The sequence below is a fragment of the Callorhinchus milii genome, unplaced genomic scaffold, assembly GCF_018977255.1.
Source record: "Callorhinchus milii isolate IMCB2004 unplaced genomic scaffold, IMCB_Cmil_1.0 Scaffold13, whole genome shotgun sequence".
Classification (NCBI taxonomy): Eukaryota; Metazoa; Chordata; class Chondrichthyes; order Chimaeriformes; family Callorhinchidae; genus Callorhinchus; species Callorhinchus milii.
This window is the reverse complement of record NW_024704754.1, coordinates 19,279,867-19,305,338: the sequence shown is the minus strand read 5'-3', so window position 1 is coordinate 19,305,338 and position 25,472 is coordinate 19,279,867. Positions and strand designations below refer to the sequence as shown.

At 40.0% G+C, this 25,472-nt stretch overlaps 1 protein-coding gene across 1 annotated transcript; it reads left to right on the top strand.

The window, feature by feature from the left end:
• Window positions 1–98: 98 nt before the first annotated feature.
• rnf130 (ring finger protein 130) lies at window positions 99–25,472 on the top strand. The gene is made up of 8 exons (XM_007908129.2): window positions 99–576; window positions 6,776–7,023; window positions 13,457–13,528; window positions 17,194–17,276; window positions 18,357–18,453; window positions 18,763–18,967; window positions 22,796–22,889; window positions 25,302–25,472. The coding sequence occupies exons 1-8, from the start codon at window positions 99–101 to the stop codon at window positions 25,315–25,317; spliced, it is 1,293 nt and encodes a 430-aa protein (XP_007906320.2). The 3' UTR covers window positions 25,318–25,472.

Sequence of the window (25,472 nt, the reverse complement as noted above, 5' to 3'; positions counted from 1 at the left end):
GTCACCTTTTGCCTCGCGCTCTCTGTCTGTCCGTCCGTCCGTCTGTCTGTCTCGCGCTGACGGTTAGTCTCGCGCCCCCGAGGTTGGGCGCCGTGACGATGGCGGCGGCGGCGGTGGCGGCCCGCGGGCCTTTTCCGCTGCTGTTGCCGCTGCTGCTCCTGAGCGGCCTGGCCCGGCTCGGGGCCGCCTCGACCGACCACCACCCCACGCACGAGGAGTACGTGACCGCGGTGGTCAACGTGTCCTACGTGGAGCCGGCGAGCGGCCTCCTGAAGCCGCTCATCTCCAGCAGCGAGTGCGGCCGCTACGGCCTGCACTCGCCCAAGCAGCAGGTGAAGGGCGCCGTGTTGGCGCCGGTCGCCGCGCCCGCCGCCGGCGCCGCCTACCGGAGGCAGGGCTGCGACCCGCACACCCGCTTCGCCGTGCCCCCGAACACCAGGCACTGGATCGCCCTCCTGCACCGGGGCAACTGCACCTTCAAGGAGAAGATCATGCGAGCGGCGGCTTTCAACGCCTCGGCCGTGGTCATTTACAACAACGTGTCCACCGAGGAGACCGTCTCCATGGGCCACCCAGGTACCCGGCGACCTCTCCCCTTCATCAGGGCTCTGGGGGGGGGGGGGTCTGCGGCTCCCCCTCCTTTCTCAGGGGTCCAGGGTCACCCAGTCTGGGGTCTCCCCCCTCCTTGTAACGATGTGTAAACCGGTACTGCTCTAAGGTGACCTCCCCCGTCGTGGACAAGGAGGCATCGCCCTTAACCAGAATGTCGCCACTAGAAGCTTATTTTGTCCCCGTTTCTCAGCGGAAATGTCTGTGGGGTTTAAGCCCCGGGTATCGGGGACTTTGAGCTCACAGTCGAGGCTGACATTTCATTGCAGGACCCGGGAGGGAGGGTAGAAGTGGGTGGTATTGTCACACTCCGGGTGAGGTGTTACATCTGTCTGTCGGTTCAAATCGATGCGAAAGTGCCTGTGACTCAAACAGTTTCTCCGGGTATTCGTTTAATCAGACATTCCCCTCATGACCTGGACCTTTGCTGTGTGCACGTTTGGCATTTGCCTTTAAAAACGGTCACCCTGTGTGGCAGTAATTACTTGTAAAGCACTTTGAGGTATTCTGACATAATAATAATAACGACAACAGAATTACATTTGTATAACGCCTTTCACGTCGGGAGGACGTCGCAAGGCGCTGGACAATCGGTGTTCCCGACCTGAGCTGAGGGTTGGGATCAGAGAGATGGAGGGCAGTGGGGGAAGGAGGGTGATCGAAGGCAGGTTGATGAGGAGGCTCTTGAGACTGGTCTTGAAGGAGGCGAGGGAGGGTGCGAGGCGGAGGGATTGCAGGATGGAGTTCCAGAGGTTGGGGCAGAGTGGCTGAAGGCCCACCTGCCAATGGTGAGCCTGGGGGTGTGAAGCAGAGGGAGTGGGCAGGTTGGTAGGGGTTTAGGATGTCGCAGAGGTAGGAAGGTGCTATTAAAAATGCTGCTGCAAAGAGAGGCTTCTATTTCTGTGGACGTTGTGCTGTTTGGAAGACCAGTGAGATGACTGCCAATACGGCAACTTAGTGATATTATGAAAAATATTATATGATGCTTCCCTTTGAGATAGATTATTGTCAAAATGTCTCAGTGCTTAACATAATGATGAGCTGTTAAAGTGTAGGTAATATGACAGCTGATCTGCACAAACGGTTTCAATAAGAGCAATTAATCTATTTTGGCAAATTTTTTATGAGGGAAGAATATTGACCGGAACACCTGGAAAATCTCCCTGCTCTTCGTAAGTGTATTCAGTCACATGTGTAGAAGGCTAAGAGCACAAACTCTTAAAATAATTTGCCGACATTGTTAAACATCTTGGGACATCAAAGGTCTCTGCTGTAATATATCAGCCCATTTTTATTTTTAAATAAGTTTTTAAGAATTAGTGAGTTCACTTGGTTAATACCACACAAGAAGCGTATTGACACAGTAATGAAGCATAATGGCTTAAATGTAGGCTCCATGGTTCAAACATTCCTGTTCCTAAAGTTGTGTGTATGTATTAAATGAGAGATGTTTTAAAAAAATCATTCGACTCACGCCCCCATATTGTGTTTTAACCTTTTACCAAACATGTGTAATGTTTGCTGTTCTATTTGCATTGTGTAAGTACTAGGGATTGGTTTCCTTCAGAGCTGACAGGGTTTACTGTTTCAATTTTGACTGCCCAAAGATTCTTCAGCTGTTGTACCCTAATTTTACTCATTTTGGGTAGTCTCCACAAAAAGTCGCACACATTTTTTCTTTTGCAGTGTATGTGAAGATCTTTCTCATTTCTGTTCAGAGGAAATGCAACTTGATTCTATCAGCAACTCTGCACTTGAAACATACTATAACAGTACCCTCCAAAGCTGTGCTGCACTTCGCTCTTGACAACATTTAGAATATATTAGAATATACAGCACAGAAACAGGCCATTCGGCCTAACTGGTCAATGCCGGTGTTTATGCTCCACATGAGCCTCCTCCTGCCCTTCCTCAATTAAGCTTTCAAGCATAACCTTCTATTCCTTTCTCCCTCATGTAGCTCTCCAGCTTCCCCTTAAATGCATCTATGCTATTAGCCCCAACAGCTCTTTTTGGTAGATAGCATGTTCCGCATTCCCACTACTCTCTGTGTGAAGAAGTTTCTTCCAACTTCCCTATTTGATCTATTTGTGACTTTTATATATTTACTTTACAAGTGTGCTAAAGTAGTACAAGAGTCGGAGCTTAAAGTAAACCAAATGTCTCTTCATTTTCCCCCTTTGCTCTTAATGCTAGAAACTTCTCGCATTGCAGTTCAGCATTCTATCCACCCAAAAGAATGTGATTGAAATATGAATCTATCCTTTTAAGTTCTATTTTTGACGTATGTATTCTTACTAAGCTTTTTTTGTGGAAAAGAAGCTTAACTTTGGATTCCAATGACCAAGTTAACAAATATTTAGTAAAATCAACTAAATCTTTTAAATTAAAACTGCTAGACTGTATTGCACAGTTGGCCGGAAAGGAGAGTTATTTTATTTTTTAATTGTTAAAATATTTAATGTTTTTATTCACATTTCTGTCAAGTACTTGGATACAAATTCAGTGTTTATTAAATTCAGTAAACTCCAATCATAAGAGGGTTGTGAGGATATTTTAAACAAATTATTGATCTATATTTCGGTATGTTTTGAAATTTGGACCATAGTATGCTGAAATAATTGATCCAGTTTCACTACATTTTCACCAACAAACAGGAAGAGTTTTTTCAGTTATTTTATGTCAATATTGATGCAGTAGTGTGAAACACTGAGACATTTTGATATTACAGATGTTAATCTCAAGTAAGAATTATTTATTGTACAGGTTATTAGTGTTGTGTGTCTTTGTTTTGGAGTAGGCAGATATCCTCCCACCAAACAAATTTGTCAGTCTTGTAACTGATGGTTTTGTATATTTTGATCTATTCCTATTTGATGGTTGTTCATTTGTATATTCTTTAGTTTGAAAGTAGTTGTAAGCTCTAAGGGAATAGAATACGTCTTTCATTTGCCTAATATTTATGTTCTGTTGGATAGACTGTTCATGTTGTAAATATATGTATCTAATTTTTTAATGATTATTTGAAGATGAATTCTTTTTAAAAAATTCAAATTTATTGATTTGGTATAATCCTTTTATCTGCCTGGCTGAAGTCCAAATATCCATAAGTACTGAAGGGAAATCTGCAGCATCTAATATAATTGTAACTGGTCCTTTGGGTATGTTGATGTGTTTACCATTTACCTTCCAAATTGTTTTCATAAAGATAATGTGCATTGAGTTCAAGGGGGTGGCATGCAACTGATAGAGTACTGTATCTGTACAACAACTTGCATTTATATAGTGCCCTTCATGTGGGGTAGCATCCCAGAGCACTTCACAGTGGTGGAGTCTGACAATGAGGGAGGGAGAGATGATCGTAAGCAGATCAAAAACGAATTCTATCAAAAAAATACTATTTGAAAGGAGTTTCTTTCCAAGCCAAAGTGTAAAAGGAGTCCTAGAATGTTTATTGCACAGAAGGTTGCGATTCATCCCATTGTAAAGTGACCAGTGCACTTAACCTTATAAGATTGCTAATGCTCATCTATCTGATGTGTTATATGGAGTTATTATTTTCACACTCTTAAAATGCAGATTTTCTTTCTCTACACCCCAGAATTAACTCCAGCATTAGCTCTTCAATGCCTCTTGGTGGCATAATCATATGGATTATGATATTTAGGATTTGCATTGCAGTTTGATAGCAGCAAGCAGTTTGCAAAGAACTGAGTGACTGTCCATCGTTTTGATTTCTGTTGCAACTGATGTAAAGAGCCATTTACTAACTTGTGGTCTGAATAATGCGAGCAATGAGGTTTGTTAAATTGAGCTAAAACACTACCATTTCTAGATTTTAACATTGTTCTTAAAAAAATTAAGAGAAAAAGCACATTGCGTTCTGAGCTGGAAAATTCTCGGCTTGCTTTATTGTTGTGTTCTCAGTAGTGTAATCTCTCGAAAGATTAAATATCCTTTTCTAATACAATGTGTGGGTTTTGGTAATTCTGCTTGTTTTGTGTTTCTCTTTATTGAAACTAAGCTGGTTATGGGTTGTGTCCAGACAGTGACTATAAAATTCTACGAAATGTATTCAATCTTTTAAATCGGACAACATAAGTCATATATCGAAAAACACACTGCAGTTCATCCAGATATTGGCATTAGGGTGATGCTGAGGATAACGTATTCAATGCCGGGGATACAGTTGCTGCAAGCTACGTGCCTGTTTTATTTCATGTGTAGACAGATGTCAGAAATCTCAGGTCTGGCCCCTGAAAATAGTTGTGTAGTCTAAATCTGTGTGTTGCAGATGCTGTATTGAGGTACAGTGGCCCAATGAGGAGTCATTTATTTAATGTCTTATTTTGTAACATTTAAAAATGGGTTCCTCTGGAAATCATGTCAGGAAGCATTTTAATTGTGTTAAGGAAGAGAGCTTTGTAGAGTCATCCTTCAAACTGAATTATGTCTGGTGACATCTTGTCGCTTGGAGATAAATATGATTATGCCACCATATTTAGGATGTGCATTGCAGTTTGACAGCAGCAAGCAGTTTGCAGAGAATCGAGTGACTGTACATCGACTGGATTTATGTTGTAACTGATGTAACTTACTTGATAAGTAAAATATTTGACAAAGCATAATATCCACAATGAATATATAAATTTATTTCCTTGTATACTGAACTCCTTCGTACTCCAGGCATACTGGCAGTCAGAATGCAATCTTTGAATGTTGGATATTTGTATATAACATTCATTGCCAGCGGGATGACTAGGAAAATTAGATGTTTTGAATGTCTCCCAAAATCTATTCCTTAGAGCTACATTCCACAGATCAGCAAAGAATGTTCAAATAGTTTCTAATCTTCAATTAATCTTGAATTTCCTTCCATGGACATGCAAAATGTGCTGCAATTGATACTGTGTGCTCCCTGATTTCCCACATATACTTTCATTCATCAGTCCCACTTTACTTAGTATTGTGGATAGTCCATGAGACTGCCTTTAATTATAGTAAATTTAATGATTGCTGGAATTTTTTCTGTTTGCCTCCATAATATACTTGAATCTCCTTTTCAATTAATCTCTGCAGTTTCTTTTCCTGAGATAAACTTGGCTCAATTATTTATTTTTGAAGAAAAGGAGCAAGCTTTTCTGTTTTTCATTTTTTTTACTCAAAACTCCCCTCGCCCCAGTTTGTTTACCATGTCATGAAGAACTGAAATACATTTATAATATTTGTAACAATAACTGGTAGGTATTTGAAATACGTATTAATTTTCTCAAAAGTAGCAGAGTTCACAGAAATGGCTGCTTAATAATTTTCAATCTCTTTGTTGCTCACAATTTCAGTATTTAACTGTGTGTACTGGTGAATTTGGAATGGAGTTTGTTGAGTGTATTGTGCAGCAGACTAGTACCTAATTGATGGATTCTTTTTCCTGCTCCATCCTAATCTCATTAAATAAATCATTGATCTTAACTGCACTGGTAAGTGCCTTTTAAATACAGACTGAAAAGACCACACATCTGATTTTTTTGAAACTCAATTTTCTCTGTCCCACCTCTAGCTTCTTTTCATTCTTCCCAAATAGGTGCACAATATGGTTGCTTGTAAATAAATTCTGAGGAGAAATTAAATCAATTTCTGCATTCGTTTGAAAAATCTACATTGCGCTTTGCCACGCAATCTTTTCTGGGGCTGAATGAAGAAATACCTTGTCTCCATAGACTTGCGCAAAGTCCCTTCAACAATGCAACGCTCCTCCACTGCTACTTTGAAGAGTTAGTCTATATGAGCTCAAATCCCAATGCTCCCACTCTCGTCAGAAGTCACGACCTTCTGATACAGACATAAGAATGCTATAAACTGAGTTGCGCTGGCACCTATGGTTACACGAAGAGGAGAAATGTACAGTGTTGGTCAGTGTTTTGCCAGTGGTCATTTATCTTGCTCAGCAAATCTAATAAATTGGGGAAAGTGTAGAGTGCATTTCATACATGGTCTTTACGGACTGTCTTTGAGAAGCTGAATGACCTTTCCTAGTTCTAAGGTTTGTGACTGATGCATTCATTGTTAAAAATACTACATCAATGTTCAATAAATTCTTTTGATTTTAACTGATTTGAAAAGGTTTTGTATGTTGGACCTAACTTGTGTGTTTTTGTTTTCCTTAAAGGAACTGGTGTGATTGTTGTCATCATGATTTCTGAACCAAAAGGTCGTGAGATTCTGAGCTACGTGGAAAAAAATCTGACCGTGTTGATGTCTATAACAGTCGGACCAACACCTTATCCAAAGTACAGCCGTGGCTCTTTAGTCTTCGTGTCCATATCATTCATTGTACTGATGATCATTTCATTGGCCTGGTTGATATTTTACTTCATTCAGAAGTTCAGATATGCAAACATCCGTGGAAGGAACCAGGTCAGTAGCTATTGATTTATTCAGAATCAGCATGCTAGTAATTGGATAGCAATTTTATTCAACTCAAATTAATTGGTTCTGCTTCTGCTGGCCACTTCAATGCAAATAAAGTTGAATTTGCATCCATGCACATTTGCAGCACAGTTAGATACCCCAAATTTTCACTGTGATTTGACTTGCTAAACCACAAAAGGTGCATTGGAGTTGTACATGTGGCTTTTCACAAACAAGTCGTTGAACTAATTTCAACTTACATTTTGCTATTGAAATCTTGTGATTATCAAATTCGCACAAAAATCCTGGCCCAAAAAGGTGTTTACAGCCAACCTTTAGTCTTGACATTTCAGGCTGTTTTGCAGAAGGAAAAATTGCAGCAGATTGGCTGCAATCACATTGGTAATTATGATAAGTGCACTTTGGGTTGCTTCTTGTTTGAGCTGTAAATAGCCTGAGTTACAAATACAGCACCCGTTCAGGAGAATGCTGCTTGACAGATTGTGAGTTCAGTGAATCTACTTAAGCAGATTTCTTCCTGCAGCCAAGACAATTGACTGCGATGATTACAATAATTTATTCATGAAGGTGAGGCCCAAGTCCACTATGATCTCATGATTATACATCTGCATTCATTTATAAATGCAGATTAATTTATAACTGAATTGCCCTCTGAATTGTCTTATTTTACTTATCAAATATTAATTGAATCAGAATTGGGATAACATTTTCATAAAATGTTTGTTGTACTTTAAAATGAAAGATTTATATGTTCTAGACTAATTCAATTCTAAAAGTGTGATATCATATTTTACTCAATCCTCTCGGCCCACTGAACAAACTTTCCCCGATTCTCTAGAGAGTTAGCAAGCATCCTGCTGCCACGTCTCTACCCCTGTTCTTCTTTAGCTGATATCTCCTCTAGTAAATATTATTACTTTAAATGAGAAGAATCGTATTTAATCACAAGAAATCATCTAGATTTCCATTTTTCCTCTTTATGGGTGAAGTAAAATGCACTGATTAGTACCTTTCCTGATGGTGTGCTGCAATATTGTATGTAAACAATTGTAAGCACATCCTCAACTTTTTTTAAATCCTTGACGCTGCAATGACCTCTTTGAGTCCCCAGCGGAAAGATGCAGTCTGTTTTTGTTAAATGTGCCGCAAGGTTTAGAGTCCTGTAGCTCAGTGGTTAGAGCACTCGCTTTGCAAGTGAGAGACCGGAGTTCAATTCCAGGCAGAGGGCGAAACCTCGGGCAAGTTTCCTTACTCCACACAGAGCCTAATAATAATCCCTCCAAAACCAAAAACAATAATAAATTGGTCATTTTCAATCCACGACTGTTTGTGGGACATTGCTGTGCGCAATTGGCTGCCGCGTTCGCCCACAAATATACAGTCAATTCATTTTACAGTGTGTTCTGTGAAGCGCTTTGGGACGTCCTCCCGACGTGAAAAGCGCTATATCAAATGCAAGGATTATTATTATTATGGTGACTGGTTGAATGGTGCGTCCCATTGTTTTGTCATTCCCAAAGTTGGGCTCAGAAACGTGAATCTGTGTCACTATGTTGAGCTTCCTGTACCAACTAGAGCTCATTACTTTATTAACGTGCTACATTTAGCTAGGAAATCATTAAAAAATACTCCATCCTCTGACTGTTACACAAAATAATCTGATTGTTTAATCTGAGTCATGAAGACACGACTCAATATTGTATATATCTATCAGGTGAAAATATAGTGAACATAAAATATTTTAGTCATCTGCAACATAAGCGAATGCAATCGATAGAACTTCCTTTAACGAGCAATTCAATTATCTGGCTTCATTTGAGTGACTGATTTGATTCCCCCCCCCCCCCCGACGACGGACCATAAACTCTTCTAGCTAGTCCTGCTGAGGAGATGAGCTGATATTGTGCCCCTTGTAGTGATATTGTGAAGAGGCCAGCACACTGGACCCACTCAGAAACCATTGGTTTGATACTATTCCAGAAGATGTGATCAGTGGAGTCCCGTAGCTCAGTGGTTAGAGCACTTGCCTTGCAAGCAAGAGACCTGGGTTCGATTCCTAGCAAGGTGAAACCTTGGGCAAGTTTCCTGACTCCACAAGCCTAATAATAATCCCTCAAGAGAAAAAATCAATAATAAATTGGTCACTTCAAACCACGACTGTTTGTGGGACATTGCTGTGCGTAATTGGCTGCCGCGTTCGCCCACAAATATACCGTCAATTCACTTTACAGTGTGTTCTGTGAAGCGCTTTGGGACGTCCTCCCGACGTGAAAAGCGCTATATCAAATGCAAGGATTATTATTATATTCTGTGAAGCGCTTTGAGACGTCTAGAAGATGTGAAAAGCACTATATCAAATACAAAGATTATTATTATTATAAGCCGAAGGGCGTTCTTCACCACTCTTGTAGGCCAGGAATTGGCTGCTTTATCCTGCTTATATATAGATTGAAATGGCTTAATTCTGTAATGCTAGTATCCCTTGCATTCAAATCAGCTTTAGTCAAAAATCAATATTTATTCCTGTTTCAAGAAATTGGAGCAGCTGGCAATTCCTGTTGCACGTAGTAAACAATGTAATTTCTGTTGCTTTTGCAAATTAACTGGTGCATTAAGTGAATGCTTTTATTTTAATTGATTTGCTGAGATAGTTGGGGATAAATGTACATATGTAGCATTATTTTGATTTTAATTTATCAGTTTAAATGTGAAAATGTGATCGTCGGCTGTGAAGTAATGCCAATCCTGTTGGAGTTCTGACATGTCTTGTTTGTTTAAACAAGTTGACAGTTTCTCTCACCATTAATCAGTCTGAAGGATTCAACAATCTGTCAATAAAACAGCACTTTAAAAAGTTAGTATTGATTAGGACTTTCTTTCCTTATCGGTTTCCTTATCTTATTTGGTATCCTTTTTTGTAGTTTTATAGCTTTAGGTGGATTAAAAGACATGTAATGAAAAATTTCTGTGTGGAAATGCACAACTCGTGAAATTGTAAAGCACAGGAGCCTTTATAAGTACTCCAAGTGGCTATGGTTATTGTTTAGTGCTGCCATTTGGGTGATTGGCTCGGTTTGGTTGTATTCTGTTTCTAGAGGTTACTACAAAAACACTTCATGATGTGCAGTCAGAAAGCAGGTCCCATGTGCTACAGAAACATCTACAGCAATAAATGTATTTCAATAAACTACAAATAACCCATCTTAAAGTCACATTGTGTGACTATGAAGGTGAAGCTGTATGTGGCACAGGGACTCACAAGTCTGGCCATCACCCAGCCTGCCAACAGCAGAAAACCCCACACGGCCTCTGACAGCAAGCTCACACTCAGTTTTTGCCATTGGCCAGTGCAAATGACTTTTTTTGATGGTGCATACAGCCTCCAGCTGGCATCGTCCTGCTAGTTTATCTTGTGAGTTTGTCACGAGAGTAGAGCTGTGCTAGTGCTAAACTACATGTGCATGTGCTATTGTTTGACAGATAAGCAAGACTTGTTACCTCGTTTTCATCATTTTCAGCAACATGAATATAGATTAACAAACAATCCATTCCATAGTTTTTTTTGCTTTTATTTAATGCGAATGTTTAAAATTAGTTAAGCCATTCTGAGGTAGAGCTGCGCCCCCTGCTATTGTTGACTTGAGTACTAACACTTGAGCCACTACTTTAACTTTTAACAAAGAGCATGGAGTTGCTAGGCTTGTACCAAATATTCCATGGAATTTTTCACATTTTGCTCAGCTAATTGCAATTCAAAAATGTATAAGTTCACATCTAGCATGTAATGAATGTTTGCAACTGTTCTTCAATTGCACATCAGCCTAACTTCACAAAGCAGTCAGTGTCTCCTTGGAGCTGATGTGCTTGGAAAAGAAATGCTAGAATTAAGTCAGCCCTCAGTGGTTTTTGTAGTCCAATTCCTGAGTCAGGCCAGTCCAGGCCGAGGCATTACTGACTCATCAACAGGACTTGGAGAGGCAGCATTAAACAATAACAATAATGCTGTTTGACTTGCAGGAAAGCAAGGTAGGACTCTGATGGCTTTGGATGCTAGTGTAAGATTGGTGTAACTCAACAACATGCAGGATGAGTAAGTGGTTCCTGGGAACATTAGCTCTCCAAATAGCCAAGTTGAGAATTCTTAACTAGTAACACTTCTATTTGATAATGGGAGACGGATTTCAGTCTCAGTGTTAATAATCTGGAACCTGATTCCAGTGGTGAAAGATATGAAACTTAGCTGTTTCCTCAGATATTTTTAATTGCAGTGTGATGGCGCTAATGTTACCATGTAATACTTGCAATTGCAAGTAGATTATGCATTTTTTTCTTGGCAAAGTTACAAAATTGAACTCCATGTGGTTTAGAAATATCTTGTATTACAGGAAGGGAAAAATGCTGATTCTTGCCTTCCAGTAAATGCATTTTCTGTTGGATTGTTATGGAGCAAACATCAAAGTAATGGAGAAATCCATGAATCAATTACTCCAGCGCATCCGTTTGGCTGGAGATGAATATAGGAAAGCAAAAGCTAGGTGATTTGAAATAAGAAGTGGATGTTTTACTTGCACACAGTATCTAAATTTCGAACATGAGTCTCAGATAAAAGAACACCAAGTCAAATGCTTAACCTACAGTGCAGACAAAGGAAGCGCTTAACCTTGCAGATGAAAGTTCTGTTTATCTTGGGGTTACAGCTGCATCTGCGTATAAAAGTTACACACTTTGTCAGACCATGCCTACCGGATGTGGTTGTATTTTGTTAGTCCCACTAACATTTTCAGGCTTCAAAAATGATAAGGGAACACTAGAAACATTATAATAATCCTTTAATTTGAGGTAGAGCCTTTCACATTCCTGCTCACTTCCCACATCTTTAATATCTCTTTCTCTATCTAATGTCATTTTAAAAGAATTTATGGATGCTGCTGATTGTTAAATTTCTCAATGACACCTGAGTATAGTTGTGTGACTGTCAATAGAGGGAACTGTAATATTATATGAAAACCAATAGCCCTGTAAGTTTTAGTTGGAACAATATTTCTGAAGCCAGATTGTAGATCTTCTTGTGGCTGCCTTAAGAGAAAAACTCACACATCATTAAACATTACTCTACTGAGTAGTGCTCTACTAATTGTCACATAATCGGATCAGATAATGTACGTGCTGGAGTCTGTCTCCTCCATGGGTAATTTGGTTGGTAAGAATGAACTATTTGTGTAAAAATCGCGAGTAACAAAAGGCAACTCCTCACCAGTGACGGTGTAGTTTCAGAGCATTAGCTGACCAGTTTCACTTCCTTGTCATATTGTGGTGGTCAATATTGGTTTGATGTTGTGGGTGGTGGGAAAGGGGGTTGCACTGGGAGACTTTCAGAGGTGCTGACTAAGGATACGACAAATTTTACGTTTGATCTCTTGAGTAAGCATAAAATGGAATCAAAACTGGAAAGGACACAAACGAGTAATTTGAGGTCAGTTCTTTAGGAATGCAATCTGCCCAAGCTCCAAGACCTGGTGCTAATGTAGTTTAATATTTAAGTTGCAGTCTGGAATTTTATTAACTTACTAAAGCAGCTGACTATAAATAGTTTCACATGCTAAACATTTTGCAGAGTTTTTTTGTTGCTCCTCTACTTCAAAAGTGTTTAACAAAAATGGATAACTTTAATCCAGTTGAATCCTAATAATCTTGATCAGTTTAACAAGAATTATTATACCTTTTTAACTTTGTGATTATCAAGGTGAATGTACCTCCACTGGGAAATGTAATCCTTCTATTTTGGACACCTAGTATCAGTGTTGAGTTGACCAGATGGGGTATAGGCAGGCAGTTTATGTTGAATTGCAGGTATTTTTGTTGTAGCTTATCTGCTGCAGAATTTTTTTAGAAATTCAAGATTTCTTTGGCTGGTTTTGGTAGAACAGCAGCTGTCAGCTTTACCTTTTAAAAGAGTGGGGTGTAATGTTTTCAGCCAAAGCTAAAAGCAAGATTGGTTATTCAGTTTATTCAGAAAAACAAATTAACCATCTGTTTCCAGTAACGGTTGCTTCTCTGTGATAATGAGGGACATTATAAATCCTTAATGCTGAATATTTTTTCAAGATTGCAAAAGACTGAATAATCTAAAATTGCATAAAGTAATTTTTTTGTTTCTGTTGTAATTCAAGCTCAAAAAGCAATATATGAATATCAGCCTGTACTGCTTCATTCCAAAAATCATCTCAAATGTGTTTATGACAATGTAGCTGCCTTTTCAGAGTAAATAAATATCCGACACTGGATAATTAATTTTCAGTTGAATGCTTATTGGCTGAATGGCTATGGTACTGCAGTATGATCAGGTTTAGAACTTGCTTTCCTCCCGCTCCAATTTCAGAATGTTTCTAATACATTTTTTTCTCTTTTATGAATCCAGCGCCATCTCGGAGATGTTGCTAAAAAAGCTATTGGCAAGCTAACCACACGGACTGTTAGAAAGGGCGATAAGGTAAGCTTCTGTCTTTAACTCACTTCCTTGTGTTGCAATGTTTTATTTTTAATCTTGCAGTTAATACACTTTGGAAATATTTCTGAACATTGCATATGTGCTTGGAAGTATCACAACTTATGCTCATAGCAATATTCATACTTTAGTATTTATGTTAGTATTTTTAAATTTGTTTCATTAATGACCCCAGGGCTGCAGCATAGAGAGAGGGGAGCCCACTGGCCGGCAGAGACTGCCAAGGGGGGGCTTCTTTCCTCTCAATTGCTTGCCTCTTTCCCCCCATTCCATCCCATCTAATGGCTCAGAGAGTAACTGGAATGGAGCACAAGCTTGTGTCTGTCCTAACCCTATGGAACTGAGTTAGTGCCTTTTTTAATACATGCTGTGACATGCATAAGAAGCGCCTGTTAACTTGACCTTTTCCTCGAAGAGGAAGTGTGTCTATATCCAGTACAATGTGATATAATGTACTTGCTTACCCTGTGTACAAAATCTGCTTTTTTTATTTCCTCTTTTACTTGTCTTACAAAATTCACTTTTAATTTCTCATTTTGGTGTTGTTTATAATTACCTATGGTAGAAATCAAATTTTACACTATCATTTGTTTACAGTTTAGAAAGATTGACAAGTTTTTTTAAAATTTATTTAAAACCCTTTGAAATGGGGAGTGGACTGCAAGATTTAATTTTAAAAGGTGGCATTGCCAGAAATTAGACTGATGGTCAATAACAACAACAAAAATTACATTTATAGAGTACCTTTCACGTTGGTCCCAAGGCGCTGGACAGTCAGGGGTCAGGACCTGAGCATGGGTGAGGGGTGGAGTAGGGGTGAGGGAAGGCAGAGAGTTGGGAGAGCAATTGAGAGCACGAACGAAGAGGAGGGTCTTAAGACCGGCCTTGAAAGAGGGAAGGGAGGCAAGGCAGCGAGGTGAAGGGCTGTGGGATGGAGTTCCACAGTGTGGGGGCAGAGCGGCTGAAAGCCCAGCCACCGATGGTAGGGCGAGTTGGGCAGGAGACATGGAGCAGGTCGGAGCCTGCTGAATGAGGGAGCAAGCAGGTTGGTAGGGAGTCAGCAGGTCAGAGAGGTAGGAGGGGGCAAGGGCATGGATGGCCTTGAAAGTGAGGACAAGGATCTTGAATTCGATCCTCTAAGGGATGGGAAGCCAGTGGAGTGGGGCGAGGGTAGGAGTGATGGGGTCAGGGAGCCTGGTGCGTGAGAATACATGAGCTGCAGAGTTTTGGATGATTTGCAGCTTGTGAAGGGAAGAGTTGGGAAGGCCGTTGAGAAGGGAGTTTTGAAAATGTGACTAATGCATGGGTGATGGTTTCGGCAGCCTGAGGGGTGAGGCAGTGGTGGAGTCTGGCAATGTTGCGGAGATGGTGGTAGCCAGTGCTGGTCATGGTGCGGATGTGGGGGAGAAAGGACAGTTCGGGGTCAAACAAGACACCCAGGTTCCTGACTGGCTTAGTGAGGTTGAGTGTGCAGCCGTGGAAGCTGATGCTGCCAGCGCCCGAGGTGCGGAGGCGCTGGCGTGAGCCACTCAGGAGGGCCTCGGTCTTGCTGACGTTGAGTTGGAGAAAGTTGTCCCTCGTCCAGGACTTGATGTCGGACAGGCAGTCGGTCAGGATGCCAGTAGTCATGGAGTTCAGGGTGGAGACAGAGATAGAGTTGGGTGTCATTCGCATACATGTGGAAATTTACCCCATGTCTGCGGATAATGTCATCAAGTGGGAGCATGTAGAGGATGAAGAGGAGGGGACCGAGGACAGAGCCCTGAGGAACACCGCACGAGACGGTGCGAGGGCTAGAGGAGAAGCCGTTAGCTGAGACGAAGTGGAGGCAGTGTGAAAGGTAGGACCTGAACCAGTCATGGACAGAACCTTGAAGGTTGAAGTGGGAGGAAAAGCGGTGGAAGAGGATTGAGTGGTCCACAGTATCAAAGGTAGCGGAGAGGACGAGGAGGCAGAGGGAGCCCTGGTCACACATGTTCAGGATGTAATTTGTGACCTTGACCAGAGCAGTTTCCATTCTGTGGGCAGCACGGAAACCCGATTGGAGGGGTTCATGGAGGGAGTGGGAGGAGAGGAAAGAGCAAAGCTGGGAGGCGATGGCTCTCTCAAGGACCTTAGACAGAAAAGGGAGGTGGGAGATGGGCTGGTAGCTGGATAGCTGTGATGAGTCAAGGGAAGGTTACAACTAATGCAAGAGGAAGTGAAGCTATTGCATGCAGATCTGAAACATGACTGCTGGAATGAAAGCTAAATGATTCAGAGATCACGTGGCGTACACAGGGAGGATTATTGGTTCTTATGACAGCTAAGAGGTGCATTCTAACATTTTAGACTAAAACGTTTCACTCTTCCATTTGACTAGACAAGATGTATCTTGCTTTTCTCTTCAATTTTTTGAAAGAGCAAACCCTGTAATTTTCCCACTACAGTTAGAGATTTAAATAGAAGCTCATTCAGAAGAAATCTGTAACGATAAGGCCTTCTTTATGGAAAGCATTCAAATCTCCTTTAGTATTCCTTTGATTTAATATTTTTGCTAAAGATTCCACAGTATAAATGGCAGCTTCTGGTTCAAGTAGAATTGGTGCTGTAGCAAGCTAAGGGTGCTAAAGCAAGAGTTGCGACCAGTTTATTTTATGAAATAGAATCCATTGTATGGAAACTATTGTGCAAACACAAAGTTGACCTTTTCCGATCGCTGTGGTTAGATCAGCAGTCTAAACATTCCCTTACACCTCCAGCACTGCATATCATTTTTAAACTCTTTCTTGCCTCCTCCCTAGTTCCCAGGTTTTCAAGGTATTTGCACCACTGTTTACTAAAACAACAACAACTTTAAGTTATATAGCGCAAGTTGTCTGGTGGGGTAGGTGGATGCCTTGTTTCCAGCCTTCCGGGATTACTTTTCCTATCTGTGGAAAGGGCCCTAGAGATTGATTTTTAGCTGTGAATGTCAGTGACATGAGCGAGGTTTCTTGATTCAGGTGCTGCTGTTCTCACCGAAGATTACATTTGTGATCAGAGTGATTGACTCAGCAGTGAATTACTGGGCAATAATACTGTTATTTTTGTTGCACAAGTTTTGCCTGTTCCTCAATATAAAAACAGATGTCGCTGGTAACACTCAGCAGGTCAGGCAGCATCTATTGTGAAAGGAAAGTGAGTCAACGTTTCGGATTGACGTTGACTGACTTTCCTTTCACCATAGATGCTGCCTTACCGAGTGTTCCCGGTGACTTCTGTTTTTGTTATCAGATATCCAGCATCTGCAGTATTGTGTTTACCTGTTCTTCAGTTGGAAGTTAAATGTGACGACACTCGTCAAAAGACGAGGGAGTTTCTCCTGTTGTCCAGGCCAACAATGCTCCAGATAAATTGTTCGTTTATTTTGTAGCTGTTTGTGGCCTTTGCTGTGAACAAATTGGCTGTCTCATTTACCTATAGATACACACGTGACAGCAATTTCCTGTAAAGTACTTTGAGATGCAGTAGATCACTGGGAGCTAGTTCAAATGTTTGGATTATTATTACGAATTGATATGAGTATAATGATTGTCGGAAAGCAGTGCTTTGTGAGAGTTTTGGATAGGAAAATAAATCAAATCCTATTTGTTGCTGAAAATAATTAACTGACTTGCCTGCATTTTCAGGAAACTGGTCCTGATTTTGACCACTGTGCTGTCTGCATCGAAGGATACAAATCCAATGATGTGGTCAGGATTCTGCCATGCAAGTAAGCTATTGATATTCAATTCCCAGGGTTTAGAGGGATGAAGTGCAACCAGATAAGATCAGGCTTTTCAAACTCAGAGACAGAAAGGGACCCTACAGGCGTATAAATGCTGAATGGAATAAAGTAAACTCAGAGTAATGGTTTTAGATATGTCATAATGCTCAATACCATTGTGTAAAGTAATTTGATTGTCTTAAACCTGTCATTGGAAAATTTAAATTGCTAGGAGTGTGGCCTGACAACTTGACTATCAGGCATGAAGTCTGTCCCACATGAGCCTTAACTTTCTCCAAATCAGCAGTTGATAAACTGAAGCTATGCTGCTTGGCATTGTAATATGCGATAAGTAAACTTGTATTTACAATTGCGTAAAATCTACACACATATTAATTCTTACACTCTAGGTCCTAAATAGTACAATTGCTTATTAGAGAACAGCCCAGCTGTTCGGGTTATTCTTTAGAAATCAAAGTCTTTTATGTCATGTTGATGTGAGTGATCTCATTCAGCACACGTTTTTCTTGGGTTGTGTTTCAGAAATGGGCTATCAGTTGGAAGAGACAAATCACTATTTTCTCTGGTAAAATGCCAATGAGATAAAAATACATTTCCTCAGCATTAACAACAAACTGCCTCTTGATAGTTTCAAGGACACTGAAAATCTATTCTCTTTCCCACCATTTAGCTTTCTTGCATCCATGCCATGCTGCAGAGCTCTCTAACCTAATACATTGCCAGTTCATTGCATGGTAATGTTGGAAGAAATTATTTGCCAAAGATAAGCTGGCTGAACGAGTAAACCCACTCCCCTGGAAACTGATCTGAGTTAAGGAGCCCCACATCCTCAGGAAAACTCTAACTTCACTGCCTTGTAGGGAAGTTAGCTTAAAGTTCTAGTTTGTTAGCTTCAACACTGCCTCACACATGTTTAATAATTTAGTAATCTGTTCACAATATGTTCAGTGCAGTTGAGACAATCCTTTAAATTACAGTGTCAATCACTTCAGGTACTTATTTAAACAGATAGTATGGACTTTTCCTCAAACATGAAGACACCTAATGGCATTGTGGTTGTTTCAGGCATCTCTTCCACAAATCGTGTGTTGATCCCTGGCTGAATGAACACTGCACTTGCCCCATTTGCAAACTAAACATCCTGAAGGCCCTGGGAATCCTGGTAAGGATAACATGTTAATATATGTTAATAGTGTTAGTGGTGATGCTTCCAGTGCGTAGGCTGCACTTGCACATGTTTCACGATTTGAGCAATGGCAGCATGAAAAGTTTGAAGCTGAAATTCTATTCTGTAAATGTGCACCTTGGCACCTAGGTTGGAATATTTAACATATGATCTCTGTGCAGACTAGTTAGATTGAAACGTATCTGGAAACATGAAATCATTGAATCAACTTGAATTGATTTACATTGTTACATACTTGATGAATTGCTGTTGAGGATTAAGCGAGCTTTGGTTTGCCTCTTGCAGCCTGACGTACGCTGTGCAGATAATGCAACGCTTGATGTCGAGAGATCCGTCCGAGGCTCACCTGCCAATCAAAGGTCAATGCCGGCTGATGTGACTGGTGAGGGGTCTATAAGTCTGGAGCCGCTCCGATTTCTGGGCACCTCACAGCTGGGTCAGGAGGAGGAATCGTTGCCACGCACCAGGGAGATGAACGTCACAGTGACCAGTAAGGGTTCCATCATCTGTACCTGTTACAACAAAGGAGAGGGGTGCGCAGATAACTTTCTGTAAAGGAGCAAAATATTGTTAGCTATCAGACCCTAGAATTTTAATAGAGAGTGCACAATAGAGAGACACAAAATATTGAAACATTTCCACCAGAAAGATGTGCCTTCATAAAGAATATGATTTAAACAAGTACCATTATGAATCACAAGGGAACAATGTCCCACTGATGAGGAACTACAGTAAAACTTGCATAAGTCTTATCTTTATAATTGTATAATCGCCTAAGTTGATATGTACCAACTCCCATTCAGTTTCTACCCAAAACACTTTGATTTGTTTGCAGTAGTTGTATTTTGTAAAGCAAATCGTCTCCTAACTCGTAACAGCGCTACTGCACTTACCAGCTGCATTGACATTCTCATACAGTGTAGTTTATTGAGTCAAATTTTGTACAACTTGTGCAAGTTTGCCTGTAACTCATACTTCGAGCAAGTCATATTAAATGTTATGGTCCTGACTGACATGACTTCTGTACATTTTACTGTACCGCCATAGTTTGGTGCCACCTTATGGCAGTGAAAAGTATGAGCGCCACGTTTCAGCATCTCCTGAGAGATGATTAACCCTGCAGGGAAATTGGTTCCTATGAGACGAGCTGGTTCACAGCAGTCTAAGGCAGTGCTAATGGTTGAACTTAATGGTCTGGCACATCAGTGAGACTTTGAGGTGGAGCCAGATCCTCAACCCTGCGAGCCAACGTTCAAATTGCTGTTTATTGTATTTTGTTTTTCACAGTTTCACAAGAAGTCTTGGATCAAAAAAAGTGGAATTTAATAATTGCAGCAATTTTTGCTGCAGGTCTGTTATTAAATTAATCACAATGAGACAAAGTAACAGGAAAAACGCTTTCAAGCCGGTGGTGCAACAGAGGGAATGTTGTGCATTGTGGCAACTGATTACAGTTCTTTCAAATATCTTATTATTCTTCTGTTACTAATAGTCGCTGGCTACAAACTGCTTAATGCTACGGCATTTTACTTTGGAAAACTAGGAATGCTTTCCAAATTTCTGTTTTTTAATATAAATGGCTTCAATGAAGGATGCTGATTTATTTCTATTTCATGCTGTGTGTTCCCACAACTTTCATTGTTTGCTTCCTATTTTTCTTTTTTTAAAAAAAACCTTCCTTCTCTTGCCCTCTTAAGGACTGTGATTGAGTGAATTAGGTTATGCAGTCTTTCAGCCCTTTTTTCAGTGTTTGACTTTTCAGACCTAATCACAGCTTAACATGTAAATTTTTCAATTTTCAAAGAGGCTCTCTATGATTCTACGGTGCTTTCCGGGTTCATTTTCTGAGTTGTAGCTTGCTGTTTTCTTTAAATTAAAAAAACAACAAATGGTTGAATGCACTTTCCCCTCCCTTAGTTTCTCAGGTGTGAGGCAGAATGGCGTATTGATCTGTTTACAAAGCCACTTGAGATGCCTCTGATTTATGTTTACAATTAGATTTTGTTTCATAAACCTAGACATTTAATTTGTATCAACGAACATCTGGAAGGGAGTTGCGTTCAAATATCCATTCTTCAAAAAATGTAAATAATTCTAATTTTACACTGAGTGGCTTGTTTTCTCAGTTATTTTATACCCTTTGGAGGTTGATACTGTCCGTCTCAGCTTTCCTCCCCAGTGTTTCAGTTACATTGGCTACAGGTTGTGTGTGTGGTGTGTAGTGTGTGTGTATAATCTGTTTTTTGCAGACTCAAAACCCAAACTGTCCAATGCCTTTATATCCTTTACACACTAGCCAGCTGATAGTATTGTTTTCCCCTGAGCTTTGAGTTTTTGCAAAAAAATATAATTGAGGACAAGCAAAATATTTACAGGAACTGTGACAATTTGGCAATCGTGCCATTTCTAATGTTGGTGGGATTAGATTGTTTGAGTTGTAACACTGTATTGAGGAACTGGTGGTCATAGGTCTGATGATGGTGGAATCACTTCAGTGTTTTTAGAATTGCACCATATCGGAACAAGTGAGATGTTTACTGCTTCATTTGTGCAAAATCTCATATAGATCTGTCCGCATTTTTGAAGTATCATGAACAGACAAAGCAGCATTAACTGCCTGCTCCCAAAATTCTTAAATGCAAGAGAAACGGCCTCAACTAAAGGTCGCAAGGTCTTGAGCAGTACAAACCTATTTGATCTCATCCTTCCAGAATGCTCACCCTACTGTCTTGCCTTTATTACAGCATCGGCTGCTTCTTCACTGAGTCTAGCATTGGGTTTTCAACCACCTTTCCTGGTTGCCTCTCTCTTGTTCAACTTTTAGCTTCAAATTGAAAACTTAGTTTTCCTACTGCAACACCAGCAGATCTCTATTACATGGGCTCACAGAGCTGGAAAGGTTAAGAATGCTGAGGTTATACTTGGTGTTTTCTCTGTGGGAAAGTATTATACTGTACATCCTGTCAAAGTAATTTTACCATTTAAAGGCTTTTTGTGATTAAGCATTATTAGAAAATGACAATGTAAACCTCATGCACACCTGAGAGAAAGCAATAGATGGGTGTGGGGGGTGAAAAGGATTGTTGGAGGGTAATGTGGAGTATAAACACTGGCCCAGGGGAGTTGGGCTGATCGCCTGTTTCGGTGCAGTATATGCTTTGTAATTTATTCTAGTGTAAAGCTAAGGGCTTCGATTTTTAAAAAATGTAAACTAGTTGTGATTATTATTGTGTATACACAGGAATTAAACTGCACCGAGACACAGCACCTTTGGCAGCACATTTTAATTTGCTGTGATTAGAAATGTTTGCATAAAGGGGAACTCTAGAGAGGATATTTTCGGAGACGTCAGTTTTTAATCTTTAAATACCTTAATCTCATTTGGATCAGGTTTGTCATCTTGAAGGCTGCTGTTTTAAGGTGTTCCATTTTGGATATCCAATCTAAAGATCAATGTGATCAGACATGAGAACGACTTACCACGGGTTTAGTTTAAGGAGACTGCTTGATATTGTCTGTTTATCTCAATTTTAAGTAATTGTCATGATGTATGAATATTGAATATTAACCTGCTGATGATTGATCAATACTTCCACAAATAACCTGACTGATCTTTGTACTTGATTTTTAATTCTTTCACTGTTGATAATTAACACTGTGCGACAGAGGCTTGGGTTGTGTTTCACTTGTGTTGAGACCATGAACTTTCACAAGCTATCTGCCTACTTGTCCAAGTCAGGATTTTTCTTGTGGGGTGGGACTGGGATTTGGGAAAGCTAGAAATTCGCTACTGATGTCTGTACCCTGTGCCTTAAATCAGCTCCAAACTTCCTGGTCTTAAGGCTTGGATTGCCATTTACTATTGATGAAAACAAGGGGCTCTATCTCAATGCACTTTGAGTTGCTGTATGCAATAGAATTCTATGCTGCTTTTTTTTATAACAAGACTTGCAGTATATTTGGACTGAAACTTACCAAAATTCTGCATTTAGCCAATGTACAATCATACATTTGTTTGTACATTTGCAACAATTTCAATCTGATCACATAAAATGCACAAATACCTGTTTTGAATAGTTACTAGAGAACTGCTGAACATTGGAGTACAGCAATGATGGTACTTTGTGCCTTGTGATGTTTGACATCTGATAACCTTGCTATCCATTTCCTTGCATTGCACTGTCATTGATGCTGCTTTACTGTCTGATCTACATTTTCCTAGACGCACTCACTTGTGCTGCCACCGCTGCTCTATAGGAGAATCTCATCATTTTTCACATGGCGTTCCCAGAGTGACTTACCTTTCCTTTATTAACAGAAGAATGGCTTATTATCGCAAGTTTTGGTGTGCTTAGTGCTCTCACGCTCTTCTACATGATAATCAAAGCAACCACAGCTACAACAGCAGATGAGTAAGTATTCAGGGGTTTCATTTAAATATACATTTTCCTATGTTTTAGTTACCTTTTCAAGATGGGCAGTATAGTTTTGAGTCTTGAAGATAACCTGATGGGCTGACACAGCACAGGTGATCTATACCAGACTGCACTTTGCTCATTTAGCACTAATTCGGGGAAAGTCTGATATCAGCAGCAGAGAAGATGTTTTCCTAGAGCTGGATTCTTTTTCTCCACTCGACATGATGACATTATACTGGATTTCTACGTGGATTGCCTAACTCAGAGAATCCAAGTGGGGACAAGGTGGAGTTTAGCTTTTTGTTTGCCCTGAACTGAATAGGAAGATTGCCAGTAATCCAACAGCAACTCACATTATATAGCGTCCTTCACACAGAGACCAATGATGCAGGGAAGAAGATATTTGCTGTCCTCATATTTACACTGCTTCAGCAACAAGAGTGCTCAACCCTAGTCTGGAAACACACTGCTGCTATTGTTTTGATTAGTTCAACACATCCCGTTGCTTTTGCCTTCATAATGTTCGCAGCTAAACTCAGCTTCCTGCACAGACTGTAGAAAAACTGCATTATTAAGTGTTATTAAACCAGTGGGGATGTATAGTCCATGATGAACTCCTCAGGATCTTTGACCATTTACTGAACACTTTTTTTTAAACTTTTTTTATATGCAGAGCGATGTCTGCCTTCCGTATTCGTCCGGCTAGTCCTAGGCTAATACATTATGAAATGTATTGTTGCTGAGCATTCAATCCTTCCCTCCCCTTACACCATCCACAGTTTACTGATGCTGTTAGGGGGAAGTTGCTGAGGCTAAAAAAAAACATATTTCAGCACTTTGGTTTGGCAATGCAGTGAAGGCAACAAACCCAATAAGAGAGGGGTGAGGAAAGCCAGTGCCAATAAACTTACATTTGGTCTAGGATAGCCACCTGGAGTAAACACTATTTCACAAACTGCAGGAGTTATAGAATGAGCATAAATAGACAATTGCTGTTTGCCCTGTGATATGTAGCTTATTTTTGAAATAAGGTTAACCTCAAAGCCAAACCCCTTCATTTCCATCAGCTCCCTTTCGGTACATTGCATACAAGGAACATGGATCAACAGACATTCATATTTGGGGAGGAGAGGAGCTCTGACTCAGCTTTTATCTATTTAAAATTATCCAGGGGCATTTTCTTACTATTTGACACTGCATCTAATGTATGATAACATTTATATAACAGGATTTCTCAAATGCTTCTTGATTTTAAAAACGATGGTTCTTGTGTTCTTTACTTTAGAATTGTGTGCTGGAGTTATTAAGAACTCTTTATATGAAAATCCATTGTAGGTGTTCAATTCTGTTAAGCTGCTAGATTTAAAATGAATTCCCTGAGCAACTTCCTTGCAGCTTGAAAGAGCTGACGTGGGTGACCATATGCAGGTTTACCAAGAAAGTGCTGCACAATGAACACTTTCTGAAAGGACAGCAGTTGTTCATCACTTTCCTGCTGCATTCTGTATGCAGAAGATTACTTTGATCTAAGAACTTGGAGTGTTACATTGAAATGGAAAGACTTGAATGTCTTATTTCCTCATTGAACTATTTTAACTGCTTTCTGTTATTAAAATAATTGAGAGCAGCCTTCAGAATTCTAGCCATCAAGGTATTTTGAAAAGCACATCAGAAATGTTGATGAAATTCCCAAAAGTATTTTACACAACAACCTAGAAACAAAGAGCATTTAGACCTGGGACACAAAATGCGAAGGTGGCTATCCAATGTTATAGATTCCATTGTGTAAAATATATAACAACATAATTCAGTTAGTCTTTGCAAATCAGTGTCAGTGTTGGCAAATGTTGCCAATGAGCCTTAAAGGTTTGAGGGAAACGTTCCAGCTATGGGTGATGGGGGTTGCTGACAAGGCAGCTCTCCACACTCCCCACATTAGCATCCAGTGTCTGAAATGAGATCCCCATATAGTAGTTAAGCGCTGGTTCTTGGAAAGATTAATTTTGCTTTGACATGATAAAGCACCATTAAGTACAAGTTGTTTCTTTTTAATTTCTGAAAACCATTGTTTAAATCGTACCTGGGGATCCATAATTCACGATGACACCTTGCAAATAATTAAACTGAGCTTTTAATTAAAGGAAACATTGAACATTTTAGTGAAGCTGAGAATTATTCACTTTGTGCAGTCTTTACATTTCTCAGCTTAGTATGTCTCTGAAAGGGATAGGGCTGTGTGTTTATTGGAACCAATTTGCATTCAGTTGGGAACACAATTAATTCTTTGTATAAACCAATGTATTTTATTATTGACTTTAGAAAAATCATTTTTAATTATTTTTCCAAAAAAAAAACTGCAAATTTTCTGAGCTGGATTTACTAATAAAGTTCTCTTTCTGTCCCCAGGACTCTGTCATGTTGAAGCACCTCTGCTGCAGCCACAGCATTTTACGCCAAGATCTGCCTCTCTGTATTAGTTCTGCTAAAGCCAAAATCTATTTTTTATATGTTATTTTTTCACATGCCTCCACATAAAAGCTTTGTATGAAATTTCGTACAATAAAATATGGAATTACA